Raw genomic sequence first — 22903 nt, forward strand, 5'->3', positions numbered from 1 at the left:
TTGTCACCACACAAATTTAACGTTTTGTTCCAAGGAAGTTCTTTCCTTATCCCTCCAGGTATAAGATGCCCAGCCTAGTCCCTGGTACTACTTTTATATTAAGAGTTCAGGACAAATATTTAATACCATTTCAAAGGACAAATTATCAGGGCTTTAGACATAATCAAGGAAAGAGCTGCCCAAAGCTCATGTGACACACGAGACAAAGGATCCTCAGGGCAGAACATCACTAACCTTCTCCATGGAGACACTCAGCAAGTCAATCCTTTTGTTATGAAAGGCAGGTTTCCCTGCAAAGCGTTGTAGCAGTCAGAGATTCCAGGGGTGCAGATGATTTAGTGACTGGATAGTGCTAAATCTTTCTGGAGCTGGTGGGATACCCAGCAATCCTAAAGGTACAATGTGGAAGAACTCCAAACGCTACAGCGTGGACATGAGCAGTGTCCTATTTGCACAGCAGCTTTATCTGCACAGAAGATATTTGCAGGAAGAGTCTGGCACAATGGCACATGTTGGGACCATCAGAAACAGCATGTGCTCCAAAGGCACACAAAGCTGATCTACAGACTGAAGTATGTCAGCATTTTTGACACAGAGACCACAGAAGGAGAGAATTATCAAATTGCATTTCCTCAGGTCATGAGCAGGTTAAATTCTAGAGGGAAACAGAACTATCATAGATAAACCGAGTGCTGCATCTTGATGAATTATGGCATTCTTTCCTGACTGCCAGAACAAGAGAGTTCAAAAATAAGTGGTAGCAATTTCACATTTTAATTGGCACAATTGTAGAAAATGCTCCTTGGCAAGTATCAGGTATTATGTCTAACAGACCAAGCATTTGTCTCCAACAGACTTCCTTTGTGTCACACAGGAATAAATAGACATGATGCTGCCTTATATGGCATAAGCATCACCTTGTGAGGGAGACGTGATGACTGTGAAATGAAGCTGAAGTTGGCAACGATAATGCAAACAAGAGGATACCTTCAGCATGACTGCTGACCCCATTGCATGAATAGCACAATTCTGACTCGTAATAAAATCCTCTGCTATTGTTTGTGTGTGCATAAAACACCCTTGTAGTGAAATATATACTCGTGTTCTCTCCCAGAAAACTGAAAAAGATAAATTAGTGCCCTCTTATGTCTTAAGGCCAGAAAGCTGCAGATAGAAAGTGAAAAGAACTGGAGGTCAGTTCAGTCTCTGTTTCTCAAAGTTGAACAGCACAGCTTCCGCTGCTGCTTCTTAATGCTTAAGTCTTGAATACCCACTGTGCATTGCCAAAGTCCTCTGTTCAGAAATTTTCAAAATTAATTAATAATTTATTCCTTCAGACCACTACTGCTTACCCCCCCACATGACCGACCCCTGCTTCCATTTTTACCTATCCCATCCCTGAGGACTCCTGTATCTGAGTTAGTTTTAATTTCCAGTGACCTTATGTAGTCCCTCATATTTGCTGTTCACCTTCGGGTGCTTTTCTGAAGTTTCACATTCAGACTCTACATCACATCCTTGCTCTTCCTCTCACTGCCTGTAGCTTTTCCCTGCAAGTTCCATACCGAAAAGGCCACAGGCCCAATTTCAGCCCCCTTAGCCAAAGAGCAGTGAGGAGTGAATTTGTTTAGAGGTAGCTCAGCACCCTCTGCTGCATCCTCAGCGAACTGCAAATTTCCTTGCATGTGAAGGACCAATTCCTCACAAAAGCAAGAAAAATTCTGTGCAGACAGACGCCTGAGAGAGTGATATAGGAACTTCCGTGCCTATAGGAAGATAGAAAAAAACATTTTTTTTCCTTCTTCTCTTCTTAAAGAATGAAATACCAAATATAGTGTTTTCAACTTTTTTTAACAAATGTTAGAAGCATTGAACTTGGCAAACTGCTCCTCAAACTGTTTTTCCCATTTAAATTAATTTTCTTCCTATTTATTAATTTATATAAGAGCAACTTAGAAGAAAGCTTTTTAGAAAATCACACTATATTTAGTTCATTAGGGTTTTTTTTGTTCGTTTGTTTGTTTTTTGTTTTTTTTTTTAACTGGGAAGCAAGAGGATGTCATTCAAAATACATCCTCAGTGCTATGCTCAAATGTCATCAAATGCTATCTCCTCAGCATGGATAGCTGCAGTGCCTTTGCTTTCTTTTTCAAACTACATTGTTTCTCTTCAAAGTGCATTTCAAAGCTGTAGTATTTCTGAAGGTGAGGTTGCTGGATTTTTTTTTTTTTCTTCTGGATTAGACTGTGGGCTCAGATTAGGTAATACATGTTAAGTAGAAGATACTACCAGACACTACTAAGTAGTTCAAAGCAGCAATAAAGTAATATAAATATCCATTTTCATACTGCACTTCTTTTCTTTATTGATGTGATGTTCCAAGTTCTCTCCTCAACCTACAGCTACAGTCTGCCTGTGTCCAGCTTTCACTGCAGAAAAGGTAAACTGATGATTACCTGAAGCATGAAGATTGTTACTGAATTTAAGTGGAAACCACTGTGGTGAGCAGGAAACAGAAATCATTCTGTTCTCTGTGAATATTTATTCACATCTCTGAAAGACAGGTGATTCTTTGTTATTGTGACTGTTGTAGATCTAGCATGTATGACTCCTTCCTACACAAATTCTTTCAGACAAGGCCCATTTATAGACATGACTTTTCAGCTCCATGAGGCTCAATTCTGCAGTTGATGAGGGCTTGTAGAGTGGGATGAAAGAGAAACAAAACCAATAAAACCAAAGTACTCCACCTGACTGCAGAATGCAACTTTCAGCAATTACAAAACCTAGAGTACAACTTCACAGTCTTGGATGACAACTCTGGATGTGTGATGAAACAGAGATTAGAGAGAATCCCTTCTTGGGATCCAAACAAACAGAAAACCACTGGGGCACAAATAATGCCAAAGCAGGCAATCATGTTTTACCAGCCTCACATTTCAAGCTACTGAAGCTCATCTGGAACTAAAGGAGAAGGAGAGATGAAATTTTTTTAAAGCTACATTACACACCTTTATTTTAACATGTCTGTGGCACTGTAAAATTAAATCTTTTGACTGGAAGTTTGCTTGGAAGGAAGTTGACTTTGAGATACCAACTAAACTCTGAAGTATAAGAATACAGAGGAGAAGAAAACCCACCAACTTCCCCATGGTAAAAAAGTAAAGGAAGCTATACATTGAAGTAAGGCAAATGTGAAGTTGAAAATTCCCATGATGGAGCAGGGCAAGGACTCTTCTCCCTGAGCAATAGAAGAAACGTGAACTGATTGTAACTCCTGTTCTCTGACTCCATGCACTTCTGGGGAAGGAGACAGAGCTGAGAAGGAGGAAGGGGTGAGGGGAAGTTTTTTTAAGATTTATTTTACTTCTCATTATCCTGCTGTGATTTCCTTAGTAATAAATTCAATTGATAGCCTCAAGTTGACTCTGGTTTGTCCATGATGGTATTTGGTCAATGACCACTTCCAGCTCTCTTCTCAGCACCTGAATCTTTCATTAAGTTTTCTCTCTCCCATCCATTGGCAATGTGAAAAGTAAAACATTTCAACTCAAAAGAAATTTATTATATATTCAGGGAACTTAATTTAAAAAAAAAACCCACACCAGCTTTTAGTTTTATTATACTTAAGAGAGTCCAGATAAAGGTAGGGTCAAAACAAAACAAAGGCATTTGATGACTCAGTCATACCAAAATTTTGGCACATATACAGTGATGGTGGGAATATGAATTTCTGAGCTGTTGTCAGAAGGAAAAGGCTGCATTCTGGCATCCTTCATTCAGAGTCTCCAATTGCTATTCCTGTACAAAAGTAAAAGTAGTCTTTGCTGTGTTCTGTCTTTTCATCTCAGTTCCCCCATTTCATTCCACTTTGGGAAGAAATGCTTGCTACTTAAGTCAAATGGTGAACTTTCACAAGTGTGGAACACATACTGAGTTCTGAGCTCGGCAGAGCCTGCTAGAATGTAATACCTCTCAAAACTTACCCCTTTTCAAGAGTGCAAATGAAAGGAAATGCATTGAATAAGAACCAAACTTTGGAATTTTGTAACCAAAAATCCATAAATAAATTTCTTCTTTTAGGACTGCAGTCTATAATACTGTACTGGCACAATTATTTATCCTGCAGCTCAATGTACTCACAGCAAAAAATGCTCATTCAACATATATATATGTTTTGCCTTAACACTTAGGTAATAAAGGACTTCTATTTATGTAATATATTTGAAGCCAGAATTTTGAAAAACAAGAAAATTTTGTACTCCCATCTAAAACTTCAGTAGGTGTTGATCAGAAAGATCAGTGACGTTTTAAAGACAGTATTCAGGCTGAACAATTTGCTGGTTTATGACAATTTGACATATTATGGCAGTAACAAATACTTTGATATCCAGAGACTATGCAGTGCTTCTCCAGATGCTTCTTAAGCAAAACAATTCACAGATGTTTGCTCATCTCTCTGCTGATTGTCCTCCTAAATTAATTGATCCTAGAATAAAAATACAGGCAAAAATGAAAACAAAAAAAACCTCGTTAAAACTAAAGTAAAGCTTTATTCATGTGAATTATTTGAGGAATTACATATAAGGAAAAGCAAAACTATAAAAAATTAAAAATGCAACCTATACAATTGATGAAAACTTTTCTATTGCCATTTTTATGAATATAAATGTGCTCCTCTGTATTTCCATAAAAGCGCTTTTGCCATATTCCAATTTTAGCTATACAAGTGAATCTCCAAAGCATTATTCTGTATATAAACGGAAATGAATTGCAATATAGCCAAATGACATCTATTACTAAAGTTCAATACAGCTATTTTTTAACATTAATTTCTCCTACATTATTTAGAGATTCAGTCAAGTTGCACATTATTTCACATATTGTATACCTGTCCAGAAACTTCACAATTTAAACAATTGTGATATAAGTTTTTACAAGCTATGAGCCTTCATTTCTTCAAATATTTTTATTTTGGTTTCATGAACTCAAAACTACCTGGGATGTGTAGGAAGGTCACATTTATTAGTATGGTCTAAAAGTGCTTTAGAGATGAATTATCTTTTTAACGTAAGTTTAAAAAATATTTCACTTGTAAATGCAAACTTGGCAATAAGGAGAATTAGGTTTGCAAGATGTGATTGGTCAGGGTGCTACCTGATCTTATCCAAGTTCTCCTTCCCAAAAAGGGCTGGACCATTCAAGGTGCCTTCTGACCAGGGTTGTTCTATGGTGCTGTGACTGATTCTGTGATTTTATTAATTAATCTGCTTAGTGCAATTCCTACCCACATCCACCCCCCCGGGCTGATGTTTATGCAGCTGCATTTGCCAGTTTTATGTTGCATTCAACAAATAACACACTGGACTAGCTCCCTTTTTACTGTGATCTGTGGGCATTTACATGGATGTCTTATAGACAGATCTTTAAGAAATGTGCAGTTGACAGAAAATTTTGACATAATCAGATTTAAATCTCTGTTAAAATCTAATTCTGAAGTGAAGCAAGAACACATTTTCACAGCAGATACCATCCCACACATCCCAAGGCAAAATAAACACCAAAGTCTTTCATATTTTGCTGAGAGCCTACTTCCAATTCTGAAATATCATTTTTATTTCAGTTAATTGATTTAAGCTGCTATGCTGAAAATTTTTCAGGAGGTGGTAAACGTTATTTTATAAATATACTTGCCTTGTTGTCTTTGCAGGAGTCCAGAGAGGGTGATTGGCTGCCTTGATAGAGGCAGCTGTGGGGAAGGTGATGCAAATGAGTACAGCTGAGGGGTTCTGAAATCAGAACTAGCCCATGATCCCCTTTGACTGCTTTGGGACCCAGATGATGATGGACATGCACTACGTGGTAAGCTCATAGGAGTGGATCTGTTAATGAAATGAATTCATGCATGTGATTTGAGGCTACTTCTGTAACAATAAATTACTTCAATTAATTGTCTAATATTTTAAAGGAAAATGTTATAAATTATGTATTTTTACATATTTGAAGAAGCAGACTGACAAAACAATTGTGGAGTCAGAGGTGGAAAAAATAAGCACTTTGTTACATATATATTAAATTTCTGCTAGGAAAATATATTTGGCTTAATGATAATAAAGAACAAGAGTTTAATTTTATTTTTTTTTAATGATTTAAAGTTATTTATCAATGCTAATCATCCTCACAGTTTAAGACATTTTCAATGTTTAAATGAAAAATCCAGAAACACCTGTTGCAGGCTGCATGAAAAGTCTGGATTCAGAGAATAGCCCTTGTGCAGATACTGTGCTTTCATCTCTGACTTTTATAAGAATGACACAGCAGAGATATTGTTAAACATTCTCATTATAAAATTATTACCTCTTTTTATAGGAGTATCATGACTGTAGATGTCAATAGCTACAGAAGCACAGCTTATATCTGCACATGTTTAAAAAAATGTGATTTCAAAGTAAAGCTTTCCCCAAAAAACCAAATATTCACGTAGATGATAGCCAGGCCACACAATAACACTTCTTCAGACCCAGAATACAACCTTTGGATATACAGATTAATACAGGCCAGAGGGGAAATTTCAGTCTATTATAAGAGATGGTAACCACTTGAAAAAGTATTGAATTACCTTGTGGATGCTGCTTCAGTCTTCTGACGTGGAATTATTACAGCTGTCTGAGAATGTCTGTAGGATACGCTACCTATTGAAATTAGATTTTTGAAAACAGGACCAATATGAATTACCCATTTCACTTAAAGGATAACTTTGGAAACAAAGATCAGTACTTTTATTGCATGATTTGGGACAAATTCATAATTGATTCATTCAAGAACCAAAAATGGTGCACAATTACAATAGTCAATGAGAGAGCTCAGCTGTCACAAAAACATCATATTGTACCATTCCTGCAAATCTTGTTCCAGTGAAACACGTTGCTTTCTTTCACCTTTTTTCATTTATTAGACTATTATTAGACTATCAAGACAGCTGTGCTGAAGTGCTCCAGTTCTTAAGCTGATCGGTTTTTGCCCCATCCACCTCTGAGAAGGAGACTTTCCTTAGTGCACCATTAAATCACTGTTTCCACTTACCCATACTTTTGCACATAAACTTTGATTCCCTCAGCACTGTCCACTGAAAAACTTTATGTGAAGGTTTTGAAATCTGCTGAACACATAACTGTTCTACATAAAATTTTACTGTCTAATAAATATCTATTTATATTTTGACATAATAAAAAACCAGTTAACTTCATTTCTCTTTATCTTGTTATGCCTAGATTTATAGGCAACCATACATTTAGGAAGGATCTGAGCATATAAATCAGACATAACACAGAAAAAGCAATTTTTCTTCCTTCACTGAACTGCATTTCCATTTGTCTTAATTTCAGGATACTTACACCATGTAAAAATACAAGAGTGCTATAAGTTTTTTATGTGGCTGCAGATGGATTCTATGAACTGCTGAAGCCAGGTGAAAGCCTGCCTGAGCATGGGCTGCTGCAGAAACATGCTGAATGTAAAACCAAGAATGAGAGAAACAAACGAATAATAGGCCTGCTAAGCATTAGGAATTCTGGGAACCTCCTCACAAATAAACAGTTCTCAAGAGACTGCATCAGTTTCAGTGTATTCATGCCTTATTTATGTCTGAGTGCTACCCAAGCTCAGGGTGTGAAGGAATGAAAGAAAGTAGTGGCAGGTAAAATGTCTTATACCCTATAACAGTGATAAGGTGGGAAAAAAAAAAATCACCTTTTTGAAGAAATTCTTGATCTCAACAATCTCACTTCTGTTATGAAATATTTTTTCTAACTTCCCTTTAGTTTCTCCCCTTTTTTTATGTGATATTTAATATGACATTGTGGACAATGCTACTCTCCGTTAACCACAAATAGATAAAATTATGAAGTTTAACAGAGGGTCAACAATGTATATTGCAAGTATTCCTGTTCAGTTCAATTACACATATAGTTACAGTATTGTCTTTGCAACTGTTATGTCAGCAAAAATCTGTTTGGTTACAAGTAATCATTTACTGAACAGAAGAGGTAAGTACTAGGAAAACATTTCATACTTTATTTGAACCATTTCCCAGCTGCTGGATTGAAGTCCATGTGGTATATTCCCCACACCTCAACACAATTCAATTTTTTTTTAAATAAATTGGTAATGTTTGGATTTTAATTTTTTCATCCTCCTAATGTAACAGAAATGTTACTCAGTTGCAAAGTTTACTTTTACTCACCCATACGTCCATTCTGTGGTGGAGTTATTACTGATAATCTTGCTGGACCAGTTGGTGTCTCCAGCTAAATGAATGGCAAGTCATTAACCACAGTGTAGTAAGCATATTAATTATTAAGACATTTTAAGCAATATGTGTTATATTTTTGAGGTCTAAGAGCCTGCAGATTTCCAGAACTCTCTGCTGGCAGTTTTGCTCATAGCACTAAAACAAAAAAACCTAAGAATTAAGTTATTATTTGTAAAGACCTATGGGCAAGTGGGATATACATGTATTTTAGCTTTATTATAACCTATCACATTCAGGTAAGAGGTGTTAGAGACACTCTCACTATTTTCTGTGCTGAGATTCCATGTGAAAGCTCGCAGCTGTTCCTGGATGTTACCTTTCCTAACTAGGATACCAACGAACCATGAAAAGCTCCTGCCTTCATTCTTACATTAGCAATATCACTCAAAACCTGCAATTCCCTACTCAGGTATCAGAGCCTAAATGGTGCTTTCAGGCCACTGACATTTTTGTAATACTGGGATTTTAAGAATTTGCCATTTACTTTGGCATCACAAGTTTAAAAGCCTGCATGTGGCACGTGGAGAATATAGTTCCAGAAATCAATGTTGTGATTTATTTCCTTTTGGTTTCTTTCGGGGAGCATCTGACTTCTACCCTGCATCAAGCATGTCTGAAATCATCATGCACATCAGAATGGTTTTGAATGGGATGGGGAGAGAATCCTATTTTTTGCAGCACCGAGTAGGAGAAATCAAAAGGATATATGTGTGTAACTATATATAAACATGTATTAAAGAAAACCCACTTACTTTCCTCATTGGTGAAGGTACAGGATCAATCTCCATTGCCTCGATCCTTGCAAGAAAGGTCAAAGTAAGTATGACATTGTAATAAAAATAACATTTTCATTATAAAGACTAAAATTATGTTAGTGTCTAATGTTAAATTTGACTAGTAATGGAAAAGCATAATACATAATGCATAAGACACATAAGTATTTAGGACTTATTCCAAAACTCTCTAGCAGTAAGAAAAATCTATTCATTGATTCTGAACTTTGGTTTAGACATTTACAGAGAAAGTTCTTTTATGATTAGCATTGTTATTCTTCTATTTGTCTGAGTAAATATGCATATTTATGTATTTGTCATTTGTATCTGCAACAAGGGCACTCTGAATCTCTGGGTTTTTTGTAGAAAAGAAAGTCTCAGTCAAGGTATAGAAATATTTTAGCTTGAGCAAGCTGTATATTCATTTTACTTAAAATTAAATGAGCCTTGCTGGACTGGCTCATCCCATCTAACCTGAGACAACTAGAGTGCACATATAGGTGTCAGTACAATATATTTAGTTTTTCTCTATGGTAAATGGAGAGTGTCTCACTAACCCATCTATCTATCTATCTATCTATCTATCTATCTATCTATCTATTAATCCAAAAGTTATTAGGAATAAGGTGCATCATGTCTTCAATTTCTTTCCAGTAACCACCATCCATACAACTGTAATGTACACTTGGATAGATAAGACTTTCCTAAGCTCTTTCATATTTGAAAAAACAAATGTTTGCAAAAACAAAACACAAAATCAGAAAATATTTTAAACTCACCACAAAGATATTATTTTCTGTATAAAATATTAGTTAAGATTTTCATTGAAAGTTAACAAATTTGTACCCACGTTTCAGAAGTGGAAGGACGACTCGAATGAAGAGAACACGAAGAATAAACATTCTGTTTTCTTGAAGGAACTGAAGTCATTAAGAAATTTAATATTAGAACACACCTATGTCCAGTGACAGGTATTCCATAGTTAATATTTTAAACCAACACTTCTTACTGGAAAATGGATTTCTGCTTGCACTGGAAAATGGCAGTGGTGTCATTTGTTCAGGAGGTTTCATACTAAAGGGGAAAGAAGAAACAACAGATATAAATTGAAAGCTGGTTTGATTAGTTCACATGTCCAACTGGTCAATGAAGTATAAAATCAAAGTTTTTTTATCCATCAGTAGCATATTTAATATGATGCTATTTGCCATGAAGCAAAGTAAGAATCCTTTCAGTAAAGCTATGAACTTGCTCTTTACATCATAATATTTGCAGTGTTCATTATATACCCAACAATATCAAATTTAGCACAACATTACGGCAAAGTACTTTAGAGAACAAAAAAATGTTAAAATACAACTATTAACTACAGCTAAGCACAAAATTAGTTTCATTTCATGAAATTATACATTTACCAAACTTTAAGAAATCTAGTTATCAAATGAAATGTTGGCATTTTCATGCTATTCAACAATAACTTCATAAAATTGGGACCTTTGACAAGAATCATAAATAAGAGGAATATGTCTACTAGGCAAGCAAGAAGAGGCCCTAGGACACTTCACTCTTTGTAGAACTCAAAAAAAAAATTCTAAAATTCAGTAAGAACTCCATATTGGTATAACCAAGATGCTATTTATTTTAGATGCAGCCAAGAAAACAAAGGCAGTGAGTAAAAATATATAAACTGCAATAATCCACCACATACAAAGTTTCCTTTATGTTTTTGGTTTTTTTCTGTTACATTACACCAAGCAGCCTGAGAGAGCAAAATAGCATATTATGTGCATTTAAGAATCAAGGGAACGTCTGTATTAAAAAAAAAAAAAAACAAACAAAAAACTCTGGTAACTTTGTAATGAGCTAAGATACTAGGAAAGGTTTCATAGTACTTTCCAAGCTGATGTTATAAATTCCATTGCAAAATATACAAACATGGTTATGTAACTGCAAATAAAAATTTTAAACTGAGTACCTACGTGATAGACTTTATTAGAAGTACATTTTTAGAGTTAACTACTGAGTTGAATTTTAAAATAAAAGGATTACTTCCTGACAGGACTGATTATTGTGAATAAAATGGATCTGATGTCAAAAATCACTATACATTTATTTCTGTAAAAACATATGAGAGGCAAATAAAACATGAACTTTTTATTGTTTGATCAATTAAACTTTCTCTTGCCTGATTACATTTACTTTTGCTGCATTAAACCTCTTACCATTGAATCTGTTGCATTTGTTGTGTTACTTTCTTGACAGACTCTTCCAGCTTTGCTATCTGTGAGATAATCATAGATTTAAACAAAGCCTATTTGTGTGATATACAGCTTCATTTTCATCCAGCTAGTATTCTAAACTGTTGAAAGGCTGCTTTCTATTTGGTTTAATCTTAAGACATCATTCCTATTCCAGATTTATTGGAGCAGTTATTGCTGTGTTATGGATCATTAAACAGTCAGCCTGGAAGAGATATGCTTCTTTTTGGCAGTTAAAGACTTAGTTTGATTACCTTTTCTTAAGTGTGCTGGTAATATTGGATAAATGAACACTAGGAAAAGTACTTAAAAATAGTTTTCTTTTCTTTTGCTTCCTATTTTCCATATCTGATATAAAAGCTTTGTTATGATTAATATGGAGTTATCAGAAAAAGCCACCAATAAATGTACAAAATACCATGTTCCCATATTTCTCATTTCAGATTCAAAATGCATTCAGTTCACTTCAGTATCTATTTGTAGTACGCCTAAGTGAAAAGTCTTTTCTACTCTGTCAGAGACACAACCACAAATATCTCCATTAAAGAATGTTATGAGCTGGCAAAATTGAAGAATATTAAGGTCAAGAACACTAGGTCAGCTCTGTAGCATGTGTATTTTTTACAGTCTTTCATTATGTGAATATATATTTTATGAAGGATGTAAAAATTTACTCAATAGCCTCAATACTTCATCTATATTTTATCCTTAATTTCCATTATGTGACCTTAATCCTTCACTGTTCATATTTTGATTTGAAGGCAAATTATGAATTTGCTTGTTAACTTTTCATGCTTCTCAAACTATTATTTTGAGTTCTTTATTAAAATTACTTGGTTTATAAAATCATATTGTTGTGGGAGATACCATCCTCTTTTTGCAGATGCAAAACAGATTAAAGAAAAAATGTAATTTATGTAAGAACTGGTTTTTGGTGTCCTGTAATCTAGGACTGAATAATTTTAAGACCAAAGTACCTTAAGGTAACTATTTGATTTTCAATATTTTGGGATCCTAGCATAACAGGACATCGAGTCCTGCCAGGAATATGGAGAACAAGTGCCCACCATCACCTGCAGCACAATATCTGCACAACTCACAAAACCAGCAAGAAAGCAGTTTAATAAAGACCATGAGACCTTGTTGGTTGACAGTGACAAGGATGACAAATTAGAAATAAGGAAGGGGACTTGAAACAAGACAGCCAAGCATAAGAAACTGGATGGTGCTTAATACAACCAGCCTCTCCTGACCCTGATCCAATGCAAGCAGTTTTACATACTAACAATACACAGAATGGGCAAAGCAACAAACAACCCACCCAAAACAGTGTGCCATTGAAGCAGCAACCAGGAACTTTTTCAAATTGTTTTGGTACTGTCACCTGAACCTTAGGTCAAGTACCACCCCTGAGTACTTTACAAACACTGATGAGTGAATGTCTGAACAGTAAACAACTTTAAAAATTCCATTACAAAATATCAAAATTCTCTACAGATTCTTTGGAGATAACACCTCTATTTATGCTGAATTCTATTAAAATATTATTTTACTTTATCTAAAGGTTTCAGTTTTACCATCTGGAGTTGGTACAATAGATTAGAAGGGGGATGAAATCAGGATTCCTCCCTGGCCTGGCTTTAAAAGCAGAAGGACAGGACCCTAAAAGAACCTAAAATGCATTCATGGAGAAGAGGGAGGAATGGGCCACAGAGCACCTACTTTTCCAAGCCTTCTATCCATGACAATCGTACCAGAAACTCTCCTCACACATGAAATGGCCAACTGGGAAGCTACATGAGCTTTTCTCTGTCATTTCACACATGGGACACCCACTCACAGGTCAAGTCACCAATACTGCTACGTAGCTTTAAGCAACATTCCATGTCCTCAGAAATAAAAGAAACATCCAAATATTTTATCAAATATTTAGAAGTAGCTGAAAATGAAAAAGAAATCTGCCTTTCAATCTACAAGGGAAGAAGCACAGTCACAAATACAGTACCTGTTCTCCACAGAATAATTAATTCTGTCCTTCACACTGAGCTATCCCAAATTCAAGGTATTAGCTCTTAGTCTTGTTCCCCATTGCTCAAGCTTCTCATTTATTTTGTCAACTACAGTCTTCTTTTCTTCTGGGCTTATCTTCTAGCACCCATCTCTTCCCACTTTCCCCTCCACACAGTGAACTGGTTTCTTTCCTCTTGGTCCTTTGATTCTGTATTTAATCTTAACCACCTCACAACTAGAATATTTTATTATAAATATTCACCAAAATTAATAGAGTCCTCATAGACTTTAAAAAATTCAAAACTGTTATTTATAATGACAGTAATGTGTCAATCCTGAAAACTATTCCAAGGATTCCAATGAAAGATTAATACAGTTTTTAAAAATAAACCAAAGTAACCAAGCAAACATAAACAAAACCCCCAAAGTAAAAAGGCAAACATAAACAAAACCCTAGAAAATCACAATTAGAGTTACCTTTTTTTTGCGGTATGTTAGTAAATGCTTACGATATTTTCCTTGAAACTGTGCAACCTAAAAATAAATAGAGCTTTATCAACCTTCACATAATTACATTTATGCACCTCAGCAAAGAAGTGATGGTAATGAACTACTTCACAGTAGGCAAAGTTTTCTGTCTTTTAACAGGCAGTTAACATATCTTCTTTAAATCATCCTAAAAAAAAAATCCAAACTATTCTCAGTTATTATCACTGACAGACAAAGTCTTATAAAGTTAATTTAATCCAATATGACCTACAGTAGAGCTAGTAGATTTATTTCACTGAAGTTATATTTTAACTCTATGTTCAATAAAAAGGTAAAGACATTAGAAAGTCAGTTTAGCTGCACTGTTTCTTATTCATCAGTGCTAAGCAAACACATAAAATTAATGGCAACATAAAAAGTAATCTATCTTACTGGCAATTATAATATGCCTTGTAAAAATACCCTGTTAATTAAAAAATAATTGTTAGACACACTGTCTGGTGATGTGTAAGCACTTCTTGTGTCCAAATGAGGATCATAAACCATGACAAGTTAAAAGTAAAAATGACAAGGTAGGCAAGACAAGAGCTTGAGGAACAAATTGCATAGGCAGTAACTTCTAATAAATCTTTCTTCTCCAAGTAAGAAAACTGCCAGAAAATCTGTAGGAATAGAGATAACCACGAAGAAACACTGAGAATATAAACCCCTAAAGGAGCATCCAGCTTTAATGGTTACTTTTTATTCCCTGTGGAAAAATCTGGGAAGCTCCCATTGAATACTCATGAAAGGATCTGTCTTTGGAACAACTGATGGAAGAAACACCCACTTAGAAAGCAGTGGCTCTGAGCTGGCTCCACTCACTCAGTAATGAGTTCTTGGGTCTAGGAGAAACCTGAATTTGTCAGTTTAGTGCTCAGTACCAGTCAAAAAGTAAATTAGATCTTATCAGTGGTTTAAAATGGAATAAGGGACATCATCATTGCCCTTTAAAAATGCATGCTGCTATATCCCGAATCTGCTTAATATCTCAGAAAGGACAGAGTAGGTCTAAAACAGTTCAGATTAATCAGATATATGCAAGAACTTCAGTAAAAGAATGACCACACAGAATATGAATCTTCACAGTTGACAAAAATAAGTTGAAGAAGGGATGCATCAGCAGTCCAGAACTAATGATTAGCACAGATGTAGTGCATAACAGTGGATACTTTTTCCTCCAGAATCAGATTCAAGAGTAAGAAATGAAACTAACAGGTTAAAACATGAAAAATGAAATAATCATCATGCAGTGAACAACCTGTGGACCTCCCTTCCCTAATATGAGACAGATGCTAATATTCAGGAAACAACCTAACAATTACGTGGGGAAAAATATCCACCACAAGTTTCTGAATGCAGAGGACCAACCTCACCTTGAGAAATCCCTGTGCCACAAATTGTTGAAAGCTGGGACATTCTTCTGAAGATGTATCACTACATCCAGCTCTGCTCTCAGGCTTCCCTAAGCACCCACCCATGTGACAAGATTCTAGACTAGATAAGAGATTAGATAAGATGCTCCTACGTCTTTTGATGCTGGACAAGCTCTGAACATACCACAATGTCTTCACTACGTTCCCAACAGGTCATCTTAGGCTACAGAAAACCTACCTCAGCCTTGAGAGACTGAGCTCTGTTTTTCCCTTCCTTTGGCACATTATGGATGTTTGTACTCCCGTGTGATTGGAGGTGTGGCTCCCTGCATTTGTTCAGTTTACAGAGTAACCTGCTGATTCTGCTCTTAAAAAGTGGGTATGGAAGGGCACGGGAAGGTTTCACTTTTACCTTGTACCACTTCTGCATCTGAGGAGGAGGACTGCTCAGGAAAGGGGCCAAGCTCAGCTTTGGAAAAGTCTGTGAAGCCTGGGGTAGAGCAAATGTGAATCTGTGACCATTGTTGGAGAAAACAGGTGATATTCCCTGGGTTATTGTTCTGCTGAATCAGGAAGCTCACCCAAAGATCAGCAAGTCCCAGCCCAAGCAGATGAGAACAGACAACAAAGGCTGCAGCTGGGCCCAGAAACAATGCACTACTGGAGTGGCTGAAACTGCTGCTGAAATGCACTGCAAGAGGAACAAGGACACAAAGTCCCAAAGCCAAGCTGAGGAGATGCAGAAAATGAGGAGGAAATGGAAGTCTGTATACACTCATTTAACCCAGACAGCTACTGAAGCTCTTGACTGGAAACTAAGCCTGAAGAAAGGAATCCTATCTGGAATTCACAGAAAGCAGGAGGAAAATGACCTTGGAATCATTTACGGCAATCTATCTGGGAAAAAAAAAAAAAAAAAAAAAAAAAAAAAAAAAAAAAAAAGAAAGAGCTGTGTTTTGATTAAAAAAAGAAAAAAAATTAAAAGGGAGAGAGAGAGCACAGTCAGCTCAGGACTGTAGCCAGCTCAGGCTTTCACTGTGTAACTTTTTATTGCTATAATTAAGGCACACTATCTGGGCATGTTTAAGCTTCTGGCAGATCTAATTTTTCATTGCATGGTATTGAAAGTGATTTTACACCATTAAAATAACCAGACTAGTGGTCCTTGGAGAGAGTTTGAAAACATAAGCAGTGACCATAATGAATAATTTATGTCTCCTTAAGAACTCAGAAACTGTGGAATTAAGGAAGTAAAGATAGTAATGGGCATACATTCATTTTCAAGCATTCACTCATACACTTTTCCCATTCACATAAAAATCAGTAGGAGTTGCTGATTATTTTATGGAGTTAAAAAGTTTCAAGGCAGATTCACCTGTGATACCTCTTTTGACCATTTCTTGCATAACACATCTACTCGCATGAACAGTGCTTGAATATCAGGACGTGTCTATGAAGAAATGAAAATATACCAAGGTTATCATTTTTATTAGCAAGTCATATTAAATAAAGTCTTTTGTAAAATGTTTCTTAAATTGACTGATGTATATAAATCAAAAAAACTGAGAGATCAGAGAAGGATAATGCAGAAATTGAAAATAAGCCTAGTTTTCTTTAATGGCCTTATCAACCTTCCGGAAAGCATCGGGCTTTTGTTTAAATATATCCCCCACACATACACTTATTGTGATTAAGACAGTACCAGTGTCCAGAGGACATTCAAGGAGGATGCTGTGGCCCCTGGAAGAGGCATTGCATTCACACCAACATCCAGGTTTCTGGCAGCCCCTTTCCAGGCTTTTTGGTTCTCACCACACCCAGCCATATGGATGCATCCTACAACCCGTTTTGTTACAAAGTCCTTTTTCAGAATACTCCCAATGCTGACTGGGATCCCTTTGTCTCTCCCTGCCCACTGGGCAGCAGAATATTGTCCTAGAACAAGGGAAGAGGCCTAAAGTAATTGTTGAATTTTTAAAGTATTTTATGGCTTGTGTCTTTTAATCAGAGATCAAGATGTAGCCTCACAAATGGCCACCCGTGCTTTCAAAAAAATGTTGAGTAAGTACTCTATACCTAAGCCATCATTGTTATAAAAACTTATTTGTTACTTATGGTGAGGAAAAAAATGCTTCAAAATATAAAGGGAATTTCAGAATAATAGTGACATTTGGACATCTATCCAAATCTACAAAGCAGTGTGGATAACTTAAGTGTTACTTTAATCCAGAATACACACATTCCTATCTGTTCATGAGAAAAACAAAGAAAATACAACCCCAAAATAGTTATACTAGTTATAGTACTAAGTTAAAATAGTTAAACAGCTTTCAAAAACAATGAATATAGGGAAAAATCTACCTGTAAACAGCACAGTTCTCTTTGATGTACTGTGATTGCATAAGAGAAGGCAGGCTTACAACTACCCCAAATTTGAATAAAAAGACCAAAAATAATGCTTCTCCTTAGAGAATAGGAGAAAGCTGTCCCAGAAGGAAGGCAGCTTTTATGTAAGCAATCACCTTTCAAAATCCAGTAAAAAAGAACTGAAAGTGCTGTAGGAAAAACCTAAATTATTCCCAGAAGTATTGAAAATCTCAAAAAGCTTTAAAAAAATAGAAAGATTTTAAAAGGTGAATTATTAAAAGAAATAAAAACTAGGCCACCTGTGAATGAAGCATAAGTTTTCTGGGATACTATGAAAGCAGAAGGATAAGTGCAGTCAATTAAATTAAAAATAGTGCATTGAAATAAAAAAGGGTTAGGCTTTGCTCTACTTTGAAATACACAAGCATCCAGAAAAACAGTATTTTTATCTACACCAAAAATATCTTAATACTAGCATAAAATCAAACATCCAAGATTAAACAACAGCCAAACCTAATTTCAATGTGTGCTTAAATTATATATTTTTAACAATAAAGAGAAATTGAGTCTCTTATGTATGAAAACTAATTGTGCAAGGAGCTAAATTACCAACTTGGATTTGCAATAGATTTGTACCTTCTGTTTCCCATAGTGTGACATCAGCTGCTGGGATGTCCCTGCAGCAATTGATAATGGCCTGCACTATTTGCTCACTGCAGAGCGGTGCATGGTTTAGGAAAACTGCTTTTCCTTGCTTTCCCCAGCTTCTAATTTTTACAGAACTCACAGGAGGTAATTAATGGTATTTGAGAATTCCTCTGCAATTTTGAATTTGGTTGACATTAGCCAAAGTATTCCAAAATTTCCAGCTGACAGATGGAGAAATGCAGACACACAGCACAGTCAACCTACCTATGGTATTTCAGTAAAGAAACTACAAACAAGACAATAATATTCCATCTTGAAAACCCAAGATGTTCATAAAAATACATTCAGCTTCTTTAAATGAAATGCATTCATAGGAGCCAAGCTCTTCCAATCTATTTAGGTTTCTATCAAAGCAATGACCTTGGTTTAAGTGCCTTCAGATTTGAAAAAAATAAAACCTAACCAGCTTCATGCTGATGTAAAAACTCTTTCAAATAAAGATTTGTATAACACTGTTTGTATTTTATCTATTTTATCTATTGCATGGAGGAGTAGCAGATGTTCCTAGGGTACTCTGAAATACTGAACAGCCAGATTCTGATTTATCATAAAACTTAACCATCCTCTGGGGGAAAGCAAGTGGGGATCATGAGACACAGAAGGAAGACATAAAGGTGACAAGAATGCATTACTGTAAAGATGAGAATATTTAATGTGTACATGTTGATTACCCCAACATACAATTTAATTAGGAGTTCTAACACATTTATAGGACTGCCTCCTCATTGGAAATTCTTCCATAGCATCAAGCTCATAAAGCTTACCAGGTATATTTCCACTCAGGTTCCTGAATTATAGAGCCATGACTTTTTTATATGCATCTTTAATTATCATTCCAATCATTTGATCTGTTCTTAATCAAGGATAAGCAATCATCATTAATGTCTTTTTTAAAGAATATGGTAATTTGCTTCCTTCCAGCCCTCCAGAGCAGTGGCAGGTTCTAATGAAACATCTAATATTTTTGTTAGCATCCCAATCATTGCATTTGTCAACTGCTTCTGTGTTTTTGAAGTAAATTATCAAGTTCTGCTGAAATGGTGCAATTTCAGACTGATGTAACTTAAAAATTAACATTGTTTTGAGCAAGGTGTTGGACATGACCTCCAGAGTTCCCTGACAAATTATTCTTTGCAGCAACAATAGGCTGATATTAAACTTACTGTTGCATTGTAGCATTAAAATATGCCCTCTATAATTTTTATGAAGGGCTTTTTGATCATTTTTCATATTTGATCATTGTGTGCATCATTCCTTGGCACTATAATTGCATTTTGTTGTTTTGTTGCAATTTTTTTTAGTAGCACTGTCTTCTTCAATGTGCAAGACTCCTAGGAGCCCTTCATGTTTAGCTTTACTGAAGCAGTTAAATGTATTGAACATTTTATTAAATGTTTTTAGTGTTTCCCTTTTACCCTTACAAGGCATTGTTTCCTAGTTAGGCATCAGTCTACAGAAATATGAATGTTTTCACAACCTATTTACAAAATCAGCTAAAGAGAAGATTGCTCCTGGGAGAAATGGCAAAATTAAATATTCCTAATGATTAATCAAGAAAGGGAATTAAAAGCTCTTAATTCTCCAGTGAATAACGAGAATTCCCAACAATATTTCAAATCCTCTCTTAATCACACAGCCACAAGGAAAACAGTTAAGCTTAAGAGAAAACAGGGGAAAGAAAACTTAATCCACTTGAAAACACCACTGAGCCATCATGCAGGTTTTCAATTCAGTCCATTACATGAAATAATTCATTGTAGTTCATTTTCTGTGATGTACAAATGCCAAAATCAATAAACATTCTTCCAGATTTTGAAAGCAGTCACTGATGTTACAAAATAACCAATCATATTTCTTGAAAAGTTTAGCATTATTTACATCTAGCAGTACCTGAACACCTAGTTTCCATAATCTTTAATTTGAAGGAATATATACAACAAAAAGCTGAGTTGTGTAATGCCTAAGCATCTAAGTTTAGCAACCTATTATCAGTAAATATTCATGTCACAGTTGGCAAAAACAAAAAAAGGAAGCATTTTTTTAATGCAAGTAGTTTAGCTGTTAAGCAAACCACAGATTAATGTAATGCAATAAAACTAAAGTTTGATTTACCTCTTTTGAAAGGACTAAGGTTTGACAAGCACGTCTACAGACCAAACATTCATCTTTTTTGCCTGTAAGATGAAGACACGTTTAAAATACAGATCAAACTGAATATATATTGAATACATTGTAAATAGCATGTGATGCCTAAACCTTTGTGGAAGAAATCTGCAGTTTATACAAGAAGTATGAATAAACATTAATAAAGAATCTGATTCTATAACCATTACACAGAGTTGCACAGGAAAAATGTGTGTGAATGTCACAGACCTTACTCCTGTAAATAAGTATTCATGTAAATGATTTTATGAATACCATTAGTGTCACAGAATGCAGGTGACTTTTAGTTTCCTTGATTTAAATAGGACTACTCGCCTGGTTTAATTAAATGTATGCTTAAGTGCACTAATGACTTACAGTCAATCTGATGTATGGCTTTTTAGACTGGGGCACAGTTGGGTTCTCCCAAGAAAATAAATGAAACTCAAATGTCAAGGAATTAATAATTTTACTTTTTGAATTCCTCCAGTAAGAAAATAATAAAATTACTTTTTAAAACTTTATGGCTTTTAAACTTTTTGATTATCTGCAAACATATTAGAAAATATCTATAGCAAATGCACGTTATTTCAATATTTATAATTGATAATTTTACTAGCTTCTGCCTTTGTGATGATTCTAAGGATCAATGTTTATAAACATCTTTAAATACATTTTAAACCTTGTATTGTCATTACTATTGAATTCATAGCAAAAAGATACATAATCTCTCAAACATTTTTCTGCCCAACAACATTAAGAGCAGAAAGGGAAGATGCTGTTCATGTTCTAGGAGGCTGCAAGCTGTAGAGGCTGCATTTCATGATCCTCTATCCTCAACAGCAACCCTGTGAAGACGTCTAGTCAAAAGTCTTTACTTCTGAAATACAGATTGATCCTTTCTTCTGTGTGCCCTTTCAAAAACCAAGCATTTAGCATGATGTGAAAGGGAAAAGCATTGATATTTGTCTGCTGCAGTTTTCTTTTTCTTTTGAGAAACAACTTCATTATTCCTTTGTCTTTCCCACCTATCTTTGTCCAAGAACATCAAAGGAGTCCCAGAATAGACTCTGGAATTGCACATAACGCAAGAGCTTCAAAACATCACCTCCAATATTCCCTCATGCTGCTAAAGTTTTCAGGAACAATACTGAGCCTTGAAACTTATTAAAACTACTTCCAAAACCTACCCTAAACAAATCCTACTTTATTTTAATTGCTCTTTCACTAGGGAAAAACTATTATTTTTCCCAGATTAGCCAGAAGGCCATCTATTTGTGGGGGTATTTTACAAAACTGTGGATCATAAGCATCCAAAATCCAGTTTTGAAAAGCCTCCGCTGCCTGCGCCCAAGGCTTGCTCTCAAAGCCACATCCATCAGCAGGTGAACACAGATGGGTTTTACTTTTCAAAGCGAATCAACAGCAAGGATTGGAAAGGCTTATCATTTATTACTTATTCGAAAAAGTGCTCAGGGCTTTCTTTTTTTTCCACAGCGGGTCAGAAACCACCGATGCTCGGGGCGGATGTGTGCACGCCAGCACAGCCCGCCGCAGCAGCAACCCATTACCTTTCTGCAGGCAAACCTCACAGAAAACGTGGCCGCAGCTGGTGAGGCAGAACCGCGGCGTGGGGCTGCGGGGCTCGCACAGGCAGGAGTTGCAGAACACGGCCAGGGCCATGGAGCAGCAGGGCAGCAGCGCTGGCTCCGCGGCGGCCGGGAGGGGAGGCTGCGCCGCTCGCCCTCAGCCGGAGCCCCGCGGGGCGGCCCCTGAGGGCAGCGCGGCCCTCCCGCCGCGGGGCCTCACCGCGGCACAGCGCGGTCCTCTCACCCACCCGCAAAAAAATTTGGTTTTTCCGGCCTCTCACTACCAAAGTGGGGAGGTGAGGACACAGACGGTGCGCGGAGAGGTTCCCGTTCCCTAAAAGTGGGGAGCTGAACTGCACCCACAGCGCTCCGGGCAGGCGCTTCATCAGGAGCCCCGCCCTACGCGCTCCTCCCGGGTCAGCGGATGGGAGGAAAAAAAAAAAAAAAAAAGCCCCATTGCTTGCTAGTGTCAACGAAAATTTTAGGAGCGAGTCCCTTTTACCCAGCTAGTTGCAGTGCAGGCTGTAGCTCTGGGTATGACAGAGCCACAAACTGCAGAGGAAGCTTTCAACTCCACAAAGGCTTCTGCCCCCAAAGTGCTTCCCGAAGGAGCTGTGAGGCAGATTATGGAGTTAAAGTAAAATTTTGGAGGAGACTGAAAACATTTCATAAAAGCAAAGATTATGATGACGATGATATGATGATTATTATTATTAATAATAGTTATAGTACCAGTAGTAGTAGTAAAGAATTAAGCAATCACAAGTTATATTCAAGACTCCCAAGTCTCAGTGCTGAGTCTATACTCTTTGAGTATAGGCCTAATTAATATGGTGGAATG

General features: G+C 36.2%; 1 protein-coding gene across 1 annotated transcript; it reads right to left on the minus strand.

Moving 5' to 3' along the window:
- Window positions 1–5656: 5656 nt before the first annotated feature.
- RNF212 (ring finger protein 212) lies at window positions 5657–22156 on the minus strand. The gene is made up of 11 exons (XM_088164394.1): window positions 22045–22156; window positions 20444–20505; window positions 16632–16706; window positions 13830–13886; window positions 11307–11365; window positions 10094–10158; window positions 9935–10004; window positions 9064–9109; window positions 8243–8306; window positions 6620–6692; window positions 5657–5882 (listed from the first exon to the last, which is right to left on the minus strand). The coding sequence occupies exons 1-11, from the start codon at window positions 22154–22156 to the stop codon at window positions 5657–5659; spliced, it is 909 nt and encodes a 302-aa protein (XP_088020520.1).
- Between the last annotated feature and the right edge of the window lie 747 nt (window positions 22157–22903).

Source organism: Sturnus vulgaris, chromosome 4 (assembly GCF_052056855.1).
Source record: "Sturnus vulgaris isolate bStuVul1 chromosome 4, bStuVul1.hap1, whole genome shotgun sequence".
NCBI lineage: Eukaryota > Metazoa > Chordata > Aves > Passeriformes > Sturnidae > Sturnus > Sturnus vulgaris.